General features: G+C 39.8%; 1 protein-coding gene across 1 annotated transcript in view; it reads right to left on the bottom strand.

Moving 5' to 3' along the window:
* Nucleotides 1–19,527, bottom strand: part of GRID2 (glutamate ionotropic receptor delta type subunit 2) — a 797,500-nt gene that overhangs the window by 72,274 nt on the left and 705,699 nt on the right. The window contains exon 14 of the mRNA XM_069976784.1: nucleotides 12,127–12,293. Within this exon, the coding sequence (XP_069832885.1) occupies nucleotides 12,127–12,293 (167 nt within the window). The remainder of the gene's footprint in view (nucleotides 1–12,126; nucleotides 12,294–19,527) is intronic.

The following is a 19,527-nucleotide window of genomic DNA, read 5'->3' as shown; positions in this document are numbered from 1 at the left end:
GATTACTGGCAACGTGCAGTTGTTACAGGCAACGTGCTGTGGTTACGTGCAATCTGGCGTGATTACGGGCCACGTGCGGTGGTTACGGGCAATGTGCGGTGGTTACATGTAATCTGGCGTGATTACGGGCAACCTGGGGTGGTTACGGTTAATCTGTTGTGATTACATGCAACCTGGGGCGGTTAGGGCCAACGTGCGGTGGTTGGGGGCAACGTGCGGTTGTTACGGGCAATCTGGCGTGATTACGGGCAACGTGCGGTGGTTACGGGCAACGTGTGGTGGTTATGGACAATGTGCGGTTGTTACGGGCAACGTGCGGTGGTTACGGGCAATGTGCGGTTGTTACGGCAACGTGCGGTGGTTACGTGCAATCTGGCGTGATTACGGACAACCTGGGGCGGTTATGGGCAACGTGCGGTGGTTACGGGTAATCTGGGGGGGTTAGGGGCAATGTGCGGTTGTTACGGCAACGTGCGGTGGTTACGTGCAATCTGGCGTGATTACGGACAACCTGGGGCGGTTATGGGCAACGTGCGGTGGTTACGGGTAATCTGGGGGGGTTAGGGGTAATTTGGGAGTAAACTGCAATTATTACTATAATAAAAAGTGTGTGTTTTATTTTTTTGTGTGTTTTTCACTTTTTGTACTTTATCCATTCATTTTCACCGTATTACTATGATTACTGTGATATTTTCTATCACAGTAATCATAGTTTACTGTAGTGACAGAGACCAAATTGGTCTCTGTCACTTTAAATTTTCAGAGCTGGCTGCTTCTGGCGCGCATGCGCACATCAGAAGCAGTCAGTACGTCGAGGAGGACGAACCTCCGTGGATCCGGTGAGTATATGGGGAAGGGCGGGTGACTGGGGGATGGGGGTGACTGGGGGTGGGGGTGGGGGGGCGACTTGGGGGGCAACACTGTAACATTTTTTATCCCCTGTCACTAATGATTTATGGTGACAGGGGATAAAAAGTGCCGGCAGCACTGGGAACAGGCGATCAGCGGTATATAGTATATACCGCCGATCGCCTGTTCCGGGACCCCACAGGGGGGTCCCCGATCACTGCCCCATGCTCTCCGCTACCTCCGGTGGCGGAGAGCATGGGGCTTTGATAATTTTTTCATTTCCATCCCTGCGAACAAACATCGTTTGTTCGCAGGGATGAGGGCGGCCATCTTGGATTTGATAGCCGCCCGGGGAGGGAGCGGGTTAGTGATCGGGGCACTAGGGGGGCTGATCTGGGGTCTGATTATTACATTTTCATCTTCCCCCACCGTGGATTCACGGTGGGGGGAGATTAAAACTGTCGGCGGCGCCGGTACCGGAGATTGCCGTTATAACGTTGATAGCGGCGATCTCCGGTACAGGAGCCGGGGGCAGGGGGGCCGGGGGACACAGTGACAGTGGCGGCGGGAGGAGGCAACGTGCTGCAGCCTCCTCCCGCCGCCCGATTAACGTCAAACATGACATATCCCCCATAGACGGCGCGGTCGCATCGACCGCGGCGTTTATGGGGTTAACTGCCCGGGGGGATCGCGGCTTCCCTCCGGGCAGAGGCAGCGGGAGGATGTGGTGTGATACTGCCTCCTCCCGCTGCCCGATCTCACTTACCGACAGCGGGGGGAGGCAGGAACAACATGACGTTTGGGGAACGTCATGTTGCATTAACTACCTACTTTACATGACGTTCCCCAAACGTCATTTTGCAGCAAGGGGTTAACTACACATTGATTTACATGATTAGGTTATGTTCACACACCGTTTTTATTATGTGAAAAACTATATAAGGACGGCCGTAAATAATGATCATGATCCTTATCCTATGCTAGTATAATAAACTGATTTAGTGCACTGCGTATTTCTTACATGAATTAAACATTTTGATTTTGGTTTTCGAATGGGTCTGCAGGAACCGATGGAGTATGAATGCTTCGTGTGTGACATCACAAGGAGGAAAATTACTTCTAACACATACATTGGTACAAAAGTTCATCCTTTACTCAGGGCTTATTTATTAAACCATGATATGCTTGCAGGGGAAAAACCTGCAAATTCTACTTTTCAATCTCCAGAGCATGGTTGACTGATTTTCTTCATAGGTTAATTTCCATGACATATGGGCAATGCCATGGGCATAAACACTGATTTAGAAATAAAACAACATCTATAATATGTAAGGAATAAGTGCTTCACAGTTGTACAGATGTTTTTTTTTTATTATTTTTTATTTCACGATAGGTTGGTTCCAGTATTCTGATTTCATATTGAGTGAAACGGTTTATTTTTCTTAAGTCATATCTGATTCACATAGCAAAAGCACAATATGGAATAAACTAATAGACAAGTTTGAGAGTAGAATGCACAAAATATTTTAAGGGTCTTATAAATATGTACTATATATACTACAGGTGCATATATTACCAGCATGCCTATTTACATAAAACAGTAATGTGGTATTAAACCTGATTTAAAAAGTATCCTAGCCAGCTAACCAGAAAAAAATTATTATAATAAAGCCGACCTGTCAGCAGGAAACAGGGGGCTTCTGCCAGGCTGAGGGAATGGCCTCTGGGATTTGAACCTTATTTACATGTTAATAAAAATAATCTTAGATTTCAGCTCTGGAAAGGTGTATAGAGACAATAAAAAGGTATACTCAGAATCATGATGACTAGCTATATCTAACCGTTAAAATAAACATATTGGGAAAGAGCAGTTGTCTATGTTACAAAATCATGATCATTACTAGTGGCCGTCTAGTTAAAAAGATGTCCACCTACCACCAGTATTTTTACTTAGTTGGAACATAGCCTATGGCTGTTTCCACAAGTCTGCTTAAAGGGGTTATCCAGCGCAACAAAAACATGGCCACTTTCCCCCTACTGTTGTCTCCAGTTTGGGTGTGGTTTTGAAACTCAGTTCCATTAGAGTAAATGGAGCTTAACCCCTTTAAAGTTTACAGAAACAAGGGCCTTTTACATGGGCCGATTATCGCCAGGAGAGTTGCTAGAACCGGCCCTGTGGTCGATAATCGGCCTGTGTAAAAATCACAGTGATGAGCCAAGGAGGCTGATCAGGTCTTTAGAGCAAACTTTATAGTTGCAAACACTTATTTACTGTATAAACAGGGCTACGTGCAGCCAATAACAAAAAAAGTATACTGACAGCACAGATATGTATATATCTGCGTTGTCAGTTTTCATATCTGCTTATGATCCGGCATTTCTCTCTAGTCCTCCGCTCGCCGTCTGTATCTTTAGGTCATGCCTCCTCCAGAATGATGGACAGCCAGAGGAGGCAGGATGTGAAGATATAGCCAGCAGCTGGAGGACTGGAGAGACATATTGGATCACAGCAGAGCAGATGGTAAGTATACACTGTTTGGGATCTCGAATCTGACACCACAGATATATACATATCTGTGCTGTCAGTTGTCAGGGCTGCACGAACAATACATGGATCATTCAAGCAGCTCTTGCTCGTGCCATGTTAAGCCACTGACCAGCGCTTGTTTGCAGTACCCATGGCAAAGAATTCTTTTCGTTTAAAAGGACCTTTAGCTGGTACATGCTGCAAGCATTGCATGCAGGTAAAACCACACCCCCATGCAATGTCTAATAGCTGCCCAATGACACAGCCACATCGGTAACACTGAACAGCTATTGAACATTCCGTGCAGGTGCAACCACGCAATACTCATGACATGCACCTGCCCCATCTCATCTTAGAAGGTATTCTTCCGATACGGTCAGGGGGACAAAGTAGAGGGCTTGGAACTGGAACAAGTGGGACCTTTTCTGGTCCCCGAATAAACGCTCTAAATTTGGATGTGCATAAGTCGTGTATAGATGGAAGGCTAGAGCTTTTAAGAATCATTTGCTTTGGTGGGCCCAAGTAACTCAAGTTACAAAAAGAATGTATAATTCCCTCACAAAACCAACACGAGTCAGACTAAAATCCTTCAATTATTGCATGGAATATCTTTTCACCAAGTACAGACTACATAAGATTTTATGCATTTAGTCAAACTACAAATCTAGTTTGACATACATTTTATTGCACTTCTTGCTGGCGTTTTAGTTCCGTAACTATTGAGTTATTTGTCACAAGAGCCTTGTTAGGCCTAAATGTTAAGCCTGGCAGCAATCATCCATCTTTGACGTTCCATATTTCTTATTTGAACACTGTAAACTGTCTTTACAATAAAATGCCGAACAACACTGACTCAGCAGGACGTACTGTAATATTGTTAGCAATCTCAAAATTCCTTTAGTAGCAGAAACAGCAGGCCCAAAAACCTTTTAAATACTGTCAAAAATGTATAGTGATTTTTGGCTGCATGTATACTGTATGATTTATATTGTTACTCTTCCAATAGGGAACTAAGGAGAAACACAAAGAAATGTTATATTCCATTATCCTAAATGACTTTCCTAATCATAGAAATATTTATAGAAATAGAATTCTATGCCCGCAACAGGAATTCCATTTTAATATGCAAAATGTTTTACAGTAATTCAAATCATTTGCATTAGTTTCAGTAAAAGCAGGTGCATGTGTAGAACCCATATAGTGCCCTGGCAAAAACAGCACTCACAAGTATTGTTATAAAAGGCTATTATCCTAACATAATATATGAACAAAGCAATTAAAAGGAACTAAATATACTAGCAGAAACCCATGGCTCTAGCCATGAATGTTACTCATTTTACTATGGTCACTGCAGTAACGTATCTGTACACCACTTAAGAGGTAGCTACTGTGTGGGCAGAAAAATTTAATTTATATGTAGTACATGGCCGCCTAAAGTTAGAGGTCAACTTGTCCTCATGTCTATATATGCCTGTTGTGCATCTTATAAAAGAAAACACACACAAAAAAACCCACATGCAAACTAATATGAAATTGGTTTTCTCGAGAGAGAAAGGTGAGAGTGGTCACTTACCAGGGGTCCTAGCTAGGTACAGAAAATAAGGAACATCAATTTCCGCCAGACTAGGAGTTGTCTGGCTACCCAGTTTCTTTGTTGCCTATCGACTTACTGTCATATAAAATATCTTTTACACCACTTAGGCAAAGTGGTGTTCCTTCAAGTCTGTGTTTCACTCCGTCTAGGAGTCTGACTGTGGAAATATGCCAAGCCAAAAATCTCTACAAAAGGAAAGACTACAGACAGTGGTTTTGGGGGTTATTGTCCCTTCATCAGTGCAGAGCAGGGTGTTTCTTGGCTAGTAAGAGACTTTGATGTAGGTCAAAAGTATACTGGTTATACTTAAGGGGAGTCCATCATGAAGATATGTAGAGACTGAATGGTCATTCCTGCATCACTGGGAATTCTCAATGAAGCAGAAAGAGCCTTGAAGTCTCCACAAGTTTTGGCTAGGTGGTCTTTTTATGCCGACAATCTTCTATGTTTCCAGTCACGATGGACTAGGTGGTCTTTTTCTGTTGACAATCTTTTCTACTTCTATGCTTCCAGTCAGTTACCATACATACATTCATCTGCCTGCCGGGGCTGTAATAATTTGTATCTAATTATCAGTATCGAAATAAGAAGTTATTGCAGTGTGGGCGGTTGTAGATTCTCTTAAACTGCGGGAGCTCCTGGCATGGCACCTCAACAGTACCGAAGCTAGGTAAAAATTACAGCTGCTATTTACAGCAAGGAAACTAACAGTGTTTTTGAGAGAGAGGATAAAAATGTTAAAAATAAAAATGTAAACATCTACCGTGTTGGAACATTTGTTCTAACATAAATGAATAGATCTGTAGAGATTCTGTGCAAGATCACATGTATAAAAAAAAAGCCAAAAATACACCAATTAAGGAGCAATTAAGGTAACAAATTAGAAACAGCCATATGTTTGCTAGAAAATTTTTATTCTGCTTTAAAATAGAAAATGTAGAGTCGAATGTTGGTGTGAATTCTTTAAATATTGATAAGCTATTAGGTATTTTACATGATGACTAGCGATGAGCAAACTTTTTAAAAGTTTGCTTTGACAGGTTCGACAAACTTTGAAGCAAAGTTCAAGTTTGTTCTAAACCAAACTTAACCTATTCACGTCAGCTATAACTATATATATATATATATATACGTTCTTGCCACACATGCCCTGTGATGTTCCTGATTTCAGGGGCTTTTGATATGTGCGGGACCGCTGCAGTGTGAGTGGTCCTGCACACATCAGTGTGTATGGGGTTGGGGATAATGACAGGCAGCTCTCAGGCAGGTTCTATGCACAGATCTCCGATAGCAATGATCTATGCTATGCAATGGCATAGCATAGATCAGTATATGCAATCAAATGATTGCATGTTTTACAGTGAATAAAAGTGAAATAATTTTTTTTTAAGTATTAAAAAAACCCTTATAACCCCCTATAAAAGTGTTAATATACCTCAATGCCCATTACAAAAATAAAAATATGTAAAAATCTATAAATAAACATATCTTAGCATGCAGAATTGTCCGATCTATTAGAAGATTACATTATTGTTCCCACACAGTGAACGGCATAAATGAAAAAAACAAAACAAAACAAAACGCCAGGATTGCTGATTTTTCAAAAATTTATATCAGATTTTTTTTTTTTTATAAAAAGCGATCAAAATTTTTCTGTTAAACCAATATGATATTAATAAAAACTAGAGATCATGGCACAAAAAATGACACCCCAACCAGCCCTGTTGGTGGAAAAATAAAAACGCTATGGCTCATGGAAGGCGGGGAGGAACATTGCATTAATTTGACCCGGACATCCGGGCATCAATGACCTCGGTCATGAAGGGGTTAAACAACCACACAAAATCAAATAATCGTTGCAGGAATTTAGCTGTTTTAGTGCGGTTCGTAAAGCTTGCTCACCACTACTTACCTGTCCGTGCTTCCCCAACGTCCTCCTACAGGTCTCTGGTCTCCCCCAATGATCACAGCTGCCTCCCAGGACAAACTTGTCCTAGGAGTGACAGCCTGTTCAGCCAATCACTGGCCACAGCAATATCCCATCTTGGGGGGGTGTTGACCAAATTAGGGAACCTCATAGACCTGTTCAAAAAGATGAGTTTTGATGGCTGTTTGAAACGTTGGGTATTGGTGAGGAGTCGGACATTCTTAGGTAATGCATTTCATAAATATGGTGCAGCTCGAGTAAAGTCCTGAAGACGGGAGTGAGAAGCTCAGATTAAGGAGGATGTTAGGAGGCGTAGGTCATTAGCAGAGCGTAGGATAGAAGACAGATATGAGGGAAGAGAAATAAGGGTATAAAATCAGTGTTATATAAAAATACCATATGGGTACTTAGCAGGCTGCTGTTAATGTATAATGGATATTACAGGGGGTTCTTTGACAAGAAGTGCATTCACAAATTAGGGAAATCTAAGAGAAAATACCTATGAAACTAATGGCTGCCATTTATGGTTGTCTTTCAGTATTGATAACCTACACAGAGACCAAAGTATGGCATGCAAAAATTTCCAAGACAGGTCAACACCAAGTTTCATACAGCAAGTACATTGAATTTCTGCTATGAATACTCCACTATATTCCATATCAGTCCTACGCAGCAGTCAATAATACATCTTCCCCGTAAAGTACGAAGCCATCAATATTTCATGTTGAGGAGTTTTATAATTTTTTATGAATCTACACTGATGCGATGCTGCATATGAAGCTGTGATATATGCAGAGCTGGGCACAGGATATAGAAGCCACAAATAGGCCTTGCAATGAATTTTGTGTCTCCTGCTGCTCTGAGAGATAAAGCGACATGGCCAAGGTAATGAATGGTTTGCCTATTCAAAGTCACAGCCATTGGAGTGACAATATCTAATAACTCATGTTAGTTGAGCAGAAAATGACTAAATCGCCTCCTTTTTTTTCCAGGTAACAAACTATTACTATCATTGTGCATTATACGAATAATATCTTTTGTAGAGTCAATAATAACATTGTATATTTCTGAAGGTTATTTACCTACTAAATGAGGTATTGTCAGCCTAACACAGGGAAGCAATTATTTATAATAGCATTTAAAATGCCTCTAAATGCATAAGCATTTCTAATAAGCAGTAGATGGACTGTCTACAATCCATTAGGTGAAAATGTCTGGAAAATTGACTATGCGCTCTTCTTCTACTTTTACAGTTGTATTTTAAGGGTATATTTAAACAATGTGGTCAACGTGCATTTTCTGCGGTCAACCTGTCAAAATGACACAGCTTTAAGAAATCATTTTACTTTGCTGTACTTTTATGGTAATAGCAGTGATAATAGGGGAAATGACTGAATAGCCAGCGCCCAGAGAGGTTTTAAATGCAGATATATATTTTTTTAACGTGACAGCCTAAACTTGTGGAAAATCATTGTCGAAGAATACTAAAGTCTCTTTAGTAAAAAACAAACAAAAAAAACCTGCAGCTTTTTTTTTTTTTTTATAACGGCAATTAATAATTATTAACAGCTGCTATTTTTTTAACTTAAAAAAGATGTTGTGAACTGTTTCTGATCACACGGCAAACATGGGATGGAATTGTGATTTATTTTTTTCACCCCACTTTTTCCGCTTGCAATTTCTCCCTTGCAAAATGTGTGTAATCTGTGATCATATTGCCGATGATAAATTTTAAGGTTTGCCCAAAATATGTGACCAGCCCAGTATTGGGAGTTTTCCTACTCCTCTACACTTTTACATGGGCCAAGTATCCCCCGCAGGAGTGTTTCTAGCAATGCTCCTGGCATATAATCAGCCTGTGTACTCAGAAGCCTATATTATTCAATGTCTTCATAGCAGTACCATAAAACAACAAGGGTCTCGGGTTTCAAATTCTGCATCAGGGATCCAAAGGCAGGCTATGCTGTTGATATAGGTAACAATTTTGGTCTTCAAAATACTCTGTTTGTCAAATAGGTTCCTGCGATCACATACAGTTTAAGCTCTGTGATCACATACAGTTTAAGGCCGGGTTCACATGCTTTAAGACACCGGTCGTTCTGTGACCTGTCAGTGTCACAGAATGGCCGGTGTCAGTGAAGATCATCCAGGCTGGTACTGCAGTACCGGCTGGATGAACTTCATTTGTGCTGGATTAGGATGCGGGTGCATCCGTGTGTTCCTGCATCCCAATTCCCCATAGCACACAATGGAAAGTGTGGCCAGAGCCACACTTTCCATTGTGTGAGCTGTCAGTGTTGTGCGGCCACTATTCAATAAGTAGTGGCCGCAAAAAACTGACATATCAGTTTTCATGCAGCCACTAGGATTCCATTGACTGCAGTGCAACATAAATTTTCTATTAATCACTGCCTTTGTTGCAAATTGGCTGATATCAGAAAGTTATACAGATTTGTAATTTACTTCTATTAAAAAATCTCAAGTTTTTTCATACATATTAGCTACTATACTCCATGCAGGAAGTGTTGTTTTATTTTCAGTCTGACACAGTGCTCTCTGCCGACATCTCTGGCCGAGACAGGAACTCTGTCTCAGTTTTATATGAATCCCCATAGAAAACCTCTCCTGCTCTGGACAGTTCCTGTCTCAGCCAGAGATGTCAGCAGAGAGCACTGTGTCAGACAGAAAACAAAACAACATTTACTGCATGACATATAGTAGCTAATAAGTATGGGAAGACTTGAGATATTTTAATAGAAGTAAATTACAAATATATATAACTTTCTCACACCAGTTGATTTTGAAGAAAAAGATTTTTGCTGGATAACCCCTTTAATAGAAAATTTATGTTGTGTGAACATAGCCTTAGCTCTGCTAAAAAAGTTTTGCATAGTTTAACATTATATATTTACAGAGTTTGTATATAGTTTTATTTTTGAGGAAATATAGCTTACTATCGGAAAAAGTCTGTTGAATTAAACCAAAAAATATATCTCTAAATAGAAAAGACTTGGCGCAGTGGTGAACCTTCCCAGGAGTGTCCGGCCTTACAGACTCAACTCATCAAGAACTATATCCCAAAAGAACACCTGAACAACTGGAGACCTTAGCTAAGGTCAATAGTACAAGAAAGAGAGAGGGCAAAAATGGCATTTTCAAGAAAGTTGCAAGACTTAAAGCACTGTGAAGCCTGACTTTTCTATCAGCCTGAAGCCTGATAGAAAACATAAAACTTCTATTTCACATAATGTCTTATGATAAGAACAGCAAACATTAAAAATCTTTACAGATAGGTCCTAATTTAATGCTGGTAGAGTGACCATATGTGTATAGTTTCTCCCCTCAAAGAGTTCATCCAGAGTTAAAAGAATTAAACAGCAGCACACCTGTCTTTGGGTTGTGTGTGGTATTGCAATTCACCTTCATTCATTTCAGTGGACCTGAGCTGCAATACAACACACAAGAAGACAAGAGTGGTGCTGTTTCTGGAAGAAATAAGCCATGTCTTTTCCTTTAAAGGGGTTATCTGGTGTAAGAAATTTCTGTTAATAATAGTTAATAACTATTAACTAGTTAATAACTAAATAAAATAATAAACATCCTATGCTTTCCTGTCCCTGTTCCCCCGGTGTCCTGCTGGCAGAGTCTCCAGTGTCCCCGGCGGCTGCAGATGCTTCACTGTCAGTTTCCCTTGACTATCGGCCACATATCTCCTATTTACACGGGAAGATGTGTGGCTGATAAGGATGCGATCAGCCAAAGATCCGGGATTTTCCTACTCCTAGGCTCATTGCTTTCACTTTTACATGAGCAAAGTATTGATCGTTTGTAGCAACGCTAGTACCATTAAGTGCCCAGACAACAAATCTCCAGAAAGCCAATCACTGACTGAGACGGGACAGCACTGCAGCCTGTGACTGGCTGAGTGGGTTGTAACTCTCGAGAAAGGTCCATCATAGAAGTGGAGCGTTTGCATGGGAAACACTGCAGCAGGGGAGCGTGGAGAGGTAAGCATACTGCATGAAATGTATAGACAAATCCTTTAAACTTTGGGTTCAAGGACCTATGCACTGTTAGGTCATGTTCACACAATGTAAGTCCCGTACTAATCACGGCCGTTGTTGCAACAGCCGTGATTGGTATGGCACCTAAGTTGTGCTGTAGGCCGAGGGAATCCCAGCCGGAGTGTATACACACGGTATACACTGTGGCCGGAATCACTAGAGGCGCCGTAGAAAATGTCAGTTTTCTGCGGCCAATATTCATTGAATAGCAGCCGCAGAAAACCCTGTCAGTGCACACTATGGAGCGAGCAGCTTCGGACGCGCACTCCATAGTGTGCAGTGGGGAGTTCTGATGCGGGTGCTCTGATGCGGCCGGTCTCATACGTAGTCTGAACAGAGCCTAACTATGTTAGATTGAGGGCAAACCAGACATAGCAAATCCATAAAATAAAAATCTGAAGTCTCAGCTTCAAATAATTGCATATTGGTTATTATAGTACAAATAAAACAATTGTTTACAATACAACAAAATAAATTACTGATGTGATAATACAAATGCAATGGTTGTAATTAATAGCTTTCATTGTTGTTTCATTTGGACAGGGATTATGCAACATGAAGCTGAGGTGTAAACCCGTAACATATTTCTCTTCTGTTAAGTAAATGAAAGCTTCTGAAGCCAGGATCATTTTTTAACATTAGCAGTTTCCTTAGCAACCACCCATCCATGTTCATCAAAGAAAAAAAAAAAAGTCCATTGTAATAATCGGTGAATGCGGATGTTCTAATTCCTGGATTCAGATCCCCATTTTGCAGTTAGCATTCTTCTACTGTATCTGTAACAATGTAATACACTGTAGTGGAGCAGAAACTCTTAGAAGCACTGCTGCTGGTTTCCATTTACAAGTGTGTCATAAAATTTCACACATTTCTGGAGAGCGATAGGAAACTTTTAATTGGACTCTACCATGACAACATACAGCAACCCAGGAGCATGCACGCTTATAGCTGAGGAACTATTCCAAAGAAAGCACAATGCCTGAAGTGGAATAATACTCATTGCTTCAGTAACTAATAAAAACTTTCAAGGCGTTTAGGAATTGCTACCTGCCCCGGTTTCACTTCAACGCCTCTCTACTCTTTGAAGTTGTGACAAAAAATCACAGCGGTTATCCTTTCATTTTCTTCAATTCTGTATATTTTTTGATAAATTATGGAAACTTACCTTTGGGAGAAAATATCCCTATAAGGGCTGCCGTGTTGCAGTGCTATTCCATAGCCTCTGTCTGCAATTGTGTTTGCTATGGTGTAAAATGAACATTCTTGATCATTTATAGCTACATATTCCAGAACTGCCGCATCCCATACAAAAGCGTAATTTCCATGTTTCACCTATTAGAAAAAAAAAGACAATATAAAATGATAAATTCTAAATGGTGACTGTACAAATAAATAAAGCAGGTAGAGATGAGCGAACCTGGAGCATGCTCGAGTCGATCCGAACCCGAACATTCGGCATTTGATTTGTGGTGGCTGCTGAAGTTGGTTATAAAGCCCTAAGGCTATGTGGAAATAGTCATTGGCTGTATCCATGTTTTCCAGACAACCTTAGAGCTTTATCCAAGTTCAGCAGCCCCAGCTAATCAAATACCGAACGTTCGGGTTCGGATCGACTCGAACCCGGTTCGCTCATCTTTAAAAGCAGGATTGTAATCTTCAGAAATCCTATTATAATAATTGCTTGCGCTATGTATTCGGCGGTACTTGTCTTGTTTTCATCGCTTATTACCTACAGTGGGGTTCCCAGTCATACTGCCAACTTATCCAATCAGTATGCTTTGGAATGTGTAAGGAAAATAATGCAAATGCTGGAAGAACATATAAACATAAAAAATAACATAAATACAAATGAGAAAATAGAATTATTGTGCAAAACAGGCAGGTGAGGGCGGGTTATCAACAAGAGCATCAATATGGTGTCAGGATAAAGCAGTGGCATAGTCAAAACAGGTATTTAAGCAGGTCAAACTTTTTTTTGCCCAGAAGAGGAGGTTGCTATAAACACAAGCTCTTAAAGGGAATCTGTCTCCAGGTTTATTGTACCTTAAATGAGGGCAGCATAAACTAGTGACAGAAATGCTGAACAGATCGGTGTATTACTTACATCATTCTGCTCAGCCGTTCTCCTAATATGCAGGAGAATAAGATATTTGCCACACCCCTCCCCCACCCTCTAGCTGCTGATTGACAGTTGACTGCCTATACACAGAATGGATAAATAACTGCCAATCAGCAGCTGGTTGAGGTTTCTGCTTCTCATGAATATTGAGGACTACTGGGCTCATGCACATAATGGAGAGGACTACTTATTGTCCATGTTATTCAGGAGGATATCTCCGAATCAGCTGCACAGAACAATGTAAGTGATCCATCATTCTGTTCAGCTTCTCTGTTACTAGTTTACGCTACTCTGAGACAGGACAGCATAAACCTACTGACAGGGTCTCTTTAAACATAGAATCATTCTGGATATTCATGCTAGGCACTCGCCAGCCGACCGGCCTAAATTACAGACACGCTCTCATTTTAACATATTGATAAGATTCTTGTGTTTAGTTCTTAGTTCTCATTTTTCTGTATATTTATATGTATACAATCTGTTTACTGTACTATATACTACTGTACTATGCGTGTTATCACCTAATATTCTGTTTACTTTACTATATACTATGCATGTTATCACCTAATATTCTGAACAAAATCTTTCTTCCTCAACAATAAATAGAAGAATATTAGCTATTGTTTAGGATTACTTTCATATAAAAGTAAGGAGTCTCTGCAACAGCTATAATAATAGGTCATAGTCCCAACACCAACCTAAGCTTCTATTTCTCCCCTTCTCTCTGTGGGAAGTCCAACCTCCATCAGCAGAACCAGCTGGTAGCTCAATTGTACTCAGCAAGTCAGCTGCAACTAAACCAACCCTTTTCTCTTTGTGTCTGCAGCTTAGGAAACTCTTTCCGTGTAACCAACCATAGAGAAAGAGCTTGCAGTAATGGTATGCACATATTGAACATTCTAATGCAAAAATGAAAATGTCTTCTTTCTAGCCTATACGAGCAAAGAAAACACGTCCTCAGGTTCACTGGAGTGGAAACGCAATGAATGTGCAAGTATTTGATTACACAGCAAAGTATGATGTGTTTAATTATATATGAAAGTCTAAGCTATTTCAGAAATAGTGAAAAGGTACAGTAAGGTTGTGTTCACACGGCGTTAAGCAGAGTCCATCAGACTTAGATGTCGAGGGTGAGTCTAACGTAAATGACCCATGTTAAAACAAAAGTATATTAATTTATTGCACATACAGTATCTTAGCTCCTACATTGAATGGACCCCACTTGACACTGTTTCGATTACATCTTAAGGCTATGCTCCCACAATGGAAAAATGATGGCCTTCTCTTTGGCCTGCTGATATTTAACAACAGGAGATAGACATCTATTGTTAATGACGTCCGCAAATAATGCTCATGATGATTATTTGCGGACGTCATTACCAATGGACGGACATCTTGTGGCACTAAAATGCCAGTCCAAAAAGACTCTGTTGTGGAAACATAGCCTAAACTATATAAAGGCTGGGATCATACCGCCATCATTGTTCCCATTGTTCTGCCCCATCATAGTAGCAGTGCAATGGAAAAAAAAGAAAAATGGCCAGGCACCTAAAGTGCCCAACAGACCCATTGACTAGCATTCCTTGTGCTGTCCAAAACAGCTCTCTATAAGGGTATCAATCAAGGCAAAGGGGAGGCACAGGTTTGGGAGATGAGGTTGTGAATGCCTATGGTGATCATGCCCTTCCAATGGGCACTTGAGACTTATTGGCATATTAGAAAACCATTGATTCTCGACCTTTGATACTGTCTCAAAGTGGTTCAGGTCAATCAAGACAAGTTATTTTTTTAGTGTCTTTTAATACCTTACTCTTCACTGTAATGACCTTTACATTGTAAAAAGCTTGGACAGGATCTTTTTAAGGAGAAGGGAAAAAATTACAATTGTGACTTTTCGGTACATAGATGCACTAAGCACAATAGGGAACATTTATCAATCAAAAAAGGTGTATTTTTAGGCGTCAAATGGCCAGATGTAAATACATTTATTCTCAAATGGCCGTTTTGCCAATAAATATTCACATATAGCTGTTTTACGCTGTCTTTGCCGGGGGGGGGGGGGGTGGAGTAGGTGGAACTCTGGGTCCGCTTAATTTATCATTTTTCTCACCAAAAAATGATAAGGAAACCTACGCCAGCTCAGAGCTCCCTCGGTGCACACACTTGTGCGCACGGGATTTATGTAGTGGCAGTATGCCTCTACATAAATCAGCGTACTGTCGGCACTGCAGGGACATTTTTAAGCCAGGCGCAGAAAACGCCGGACTTAATAAATGTTCCCCAATATTCCAACTATCTGGACCACTGCAAGTAATATATGGGAGAAAAAAGTTATTTGACGTATTTGCTTTAACAACTGAATTGGAAAAAGTGTTGAGTGAAGTTTTGGAAGAAGCCTTTGAGGGTCTGAAATGAAGATATATATCTACTGTAAATGACAGGGAATATATGAAAAAGCCATGAAATATATGCAGGCAGTATATACTTTGTTACCAATGCAAATACAATATGATAAACTTGGAGAAATAATGAAAAAAAAAATCACCTGAGAATGCTAGACTTTAGAAGGTAAAATGTTGCTCTGAGCATTAAGGCCAAGAAGACTACAGGTCATGAAAAAGAGTTAACCATAACTTTGTTGTGTTGCTTTAAATCCGTTTTCAGTTCTCTTTGAAGCTTACGTGTGATCTGTGCTGCTTTGTAAATTTGTTCAATGTCAAGAGCTTTTATTCAGGGTAAGATCAAAACTTTGTTGTCTTTGTTCTTTATTTTGAATGCCTGTGATTGAGCTAATTTCTCGTCTTTAACAATGTCAAGGACTTTGCTTAGTTATGATCAGCCTTTTCTTGATTTCTTTATGAAATTAATTTTAGGGCACGTATGCTTCACATTGGGGTAGATTTATTATTGCAGTTAAAAACTAGACTAGACAGGTAGAAGATGTGTCAAGTTTATCACAATGCCAGATGATTGGGGTTGAGCGGATCTGTCAAGGTGCTTAGGTGGGGCAACATTATTCAAACCCGAAAGCTCTGCATTTGATTCCTTGCAGCTGCAGAAGATGGATGCTGCCTTAGGGAGTCCTGAAAAACATGAATACAGTCATAGGCCACGTTCACACAACGTATATTTTCATGAAACAATGGCCGTTGTTGCAGGTTTGCAACAACTGATGTTATTTAATGACATTGGCCGATTGCATTTAACTCTATGAAATCCCAGCCGGAGTGTATGCACACTGTATACACTCCGGCCGGGATTCCCTGTGGCTGCACAAAACACCTGACGTGTCAACTTTGTGCAGTCACTATTCATTGAATAGCGGCCGCACAAAACTGACAGTTCAGACAATGGTTAATTGAAATGCGAGCACACCTGAATGTGCTTGCATTCCAATTCCAAAGAAATTATGTTCATCCGGACGGTATCGGCTGGGATAAAATTCACAGACAGCGGCCATTCTGTGACATGGCCGTGTCACAGAACGACCGCTGTCTTACAGCATGTGAATGTGGCCATAGGCTGTATCCAAGTTGTCCTGGCAGCAATTGGGCGGCATCTAACCTCTGCAGCCATGGTGAATCAAAAGCAAATATTATTGCCAAATCTGAACATTTTGACAGATCTGTTCAGCGTTACACATGATACCATAAGATTTATGCCTCTTCCTAGACATGCTAGAAACTTTTCTTTACGCCACTTCTTTATTGGCTTATTTTAGATGAATATCTGAAAAAATAATAATAGCCATTACTAAATCTGGTGCATTTTAGGTCTTATTTTAGCCATCCTCCCAGTTCTAAATATTTTTTGACATACGTAAAACAAATAAATCTTCCATGGTTCTACTCTATGAAACTAATTTCTCTTCCTATCATAGAAGCATTAAGATGACTGTAGACATTAGATTCCCTTTTCTTTTCCTTTGGCAAGGACCTTCTTACAAAAAGTGCACAAAGAACCTGTAACTTTCTTTTTTCTTATCAACTATTGAAATAACATGCACATTTTGAAAAACAAAACAAAAACAAACAAAACCAAATAGATATTTTATTGTAATTTATGTAATTTAGCTATGTAATTTGATTGTACTTAACTAGTGATGAGCAAATCGCCTGTCTAAATGAAGTGAATAGCTTCTTTTGATCTGCTCCCTGCTGCTCCAGCCTAAGTGTGGGGGAAAAGTCCTAGGAGACTGGGAAAGGTTTACCAGGACTGTATCCAGCTTTTTCCGGTCCCTGAGGAGGAGCATCAGGGAGTGGAACAGAGTTGAAAGGCAGATGGCGGATAAGCTGCTTGCCGATCAAACAAGGCAATTCACTTTGTTAAGGCGGGCAATTCGATCATCTCTACACTAAAGCATATTATAGATCAATTACAGCATAAACTCATAATAGATTGCTATACATTTGTGTACAGTATACAGGCATTTTTTTTTATTTTTATAATTTCTCTCTATATTTTCTTTGTATGACAATAGTATTCTCAGCCAAATGCATTGCTTGCATACAATGGCACGCAAAATACCACTGTGTTTGCATGAGCTCTATAGCCAGCGTTAACAGGGTTATCCAGCCCCACAAAGGTCTCAATTACAGGCTAAAGCTGGCTTAAAAAGAATATAAGAATTTATACTCACCTGCTCCCATCTTCTGCCATATCAGACACTTGAAGTTATATTTCATCCATCCATTTAAATTCAAAGTACAGATTATCATTAAAAAGGCTCTAACTAATAAAAATAAGTTTGGGCTTACAGTGACATGGTAACTTTGAAGTTACAGGAGCATAAAAATCAAGGAAGTGTAACAAATGCAAAGCCTTGTAAAACGTCATGTTTTACTTTAGGATTTAACTGGCAAACTTGAGGCTGTTCACTGTTAAGCACTTTAATGCGGCTCTTTCACTGGGTGCTGTATGTCTACATGCTGAAATGAATGCAAATTACAATACTTATTTGAGTATGTATTATGTTAACAATAAATAAGTAAATAAAGTTTAATGAATGTCATTTTATCTGGTCTTTTATATATTCTAACGTGGGTGATTTTGTGTGTGAAGAAAGAGCATTTTACTACAATGTTAAATATTTATTATTATTATTATTATTATTATTTATAAATATAATTTCTAGGGGGGACAAAAATAACAGCCAATAAAACTTATATAGAAAGTGTGTGCTTTTCCAGATATTCAGAGTTGCAAATAGCACAAGCTCATTCATTTTCATTATCTGTGAAGCAAACAGAGCACCATGGCAATCTTAGGATGGGCAACTTTTGTCATGGTCAAAGTCACCAGGTAGCCCTAAGCTAAATAGTTTTAAGACCAAACTGTGATTGTAGTACCTCTGATTGCCTCTCTTCCAGCAGGTACCCAAGTAGGTATTCAGTACCCAAGCAACAGCTGAATTTCATCAGCTAGTGATTAGTGTTGAGCGAACATCAAAATGTTCATTTTGGATCCTGAACACGAACATAAAAAAAAAATTGTCTGGATAGTAAGAACTCTACCTAGTAGTACAATTGGTATTGTGGGTGTATTGCGAGTGCACTACTTGGTTGGCACCGGAAAACCAATAAATATATGTATTTTTAGTCGGCTCTCTAGCATACCCCCTTAGAAAGGCTTAATCATAACTCTTTAGTATTGCGTAGATCAATATATATTATCCTATGAAACAATATGGCGTTACTATGGTAGTGTATAAATGCAAACAATAATGGTAAATATTTCAGTAAAATTTACTTACGTATATCACGCTTTGGTAAATTTTCCTGATATATTTACCATTATTGTTTGCATTTATACACTACCATAGTAACGCCATATTGTTTTATAAGATAATATATATTGATCTACGCAATACTAAAGAGTTATGATTTAACCGTTCTAAGGGGGTATGCTAGAGAGCCTCCTAAAAATACATTACAAAAAAGATTGGTTCGTGTTCACCGAACATTCACGAGCAAATAACAAATGTATAATAGAAGTGACGTTTTGGTCTACACAAATGCGTACAGATTATCAGGCGCAAAGCAAAAGTTATGCAGTTCCGTATAGATTGCGCACGTATTGGTCTAGAGTTACGCACAAGCGTACATAGATTATCAGGCACAAAACAAATTACGCAGTTGTGTACACTTGCAAGTGTATAACCATTCTGACCATCAAACAAACTGTTCGTGATCGGTGAATTGTTCGTGATCGGCGAACAAGAACAACAAGCGTCATGTTTATACAAACATCCGAACATGTTTGCTTATCACTACTAGTGATGCGTAAATTTACAGAAAAATTAAGGTTCATGAAACCCGAATTCTTTGACTCCCTAGGGCTCCCTGGAAAACATGGATATGGGTTTTCGCGAACCCGACCTTACTGTAAATTCACTCATGTATATCTTCAACCACCTCACATATAACTAAATCTCTTTTTCTTTACATC

This window comes from Dendropsophus ebraccatus, chromosome 7 (assembly GCF_027789765.1).
Source record: "Dendropsophus ebraccatus isolate aDenEbr1 chromosome 7, aDenEbr1.pat, whole genome shotgun sequence".
In the NCBI taxonomy this organism is placed as follows: Eukaryota; Metazoa; Chordata; class Amphibia; order Anura; family Hylidae; genus Dendropsophus; species Dendropsophus ebraccatus.
Note: the sequence above shows the minus strand (reverse complement) of the source record. Positions and strands in the feature narration are given on the sequence as shown.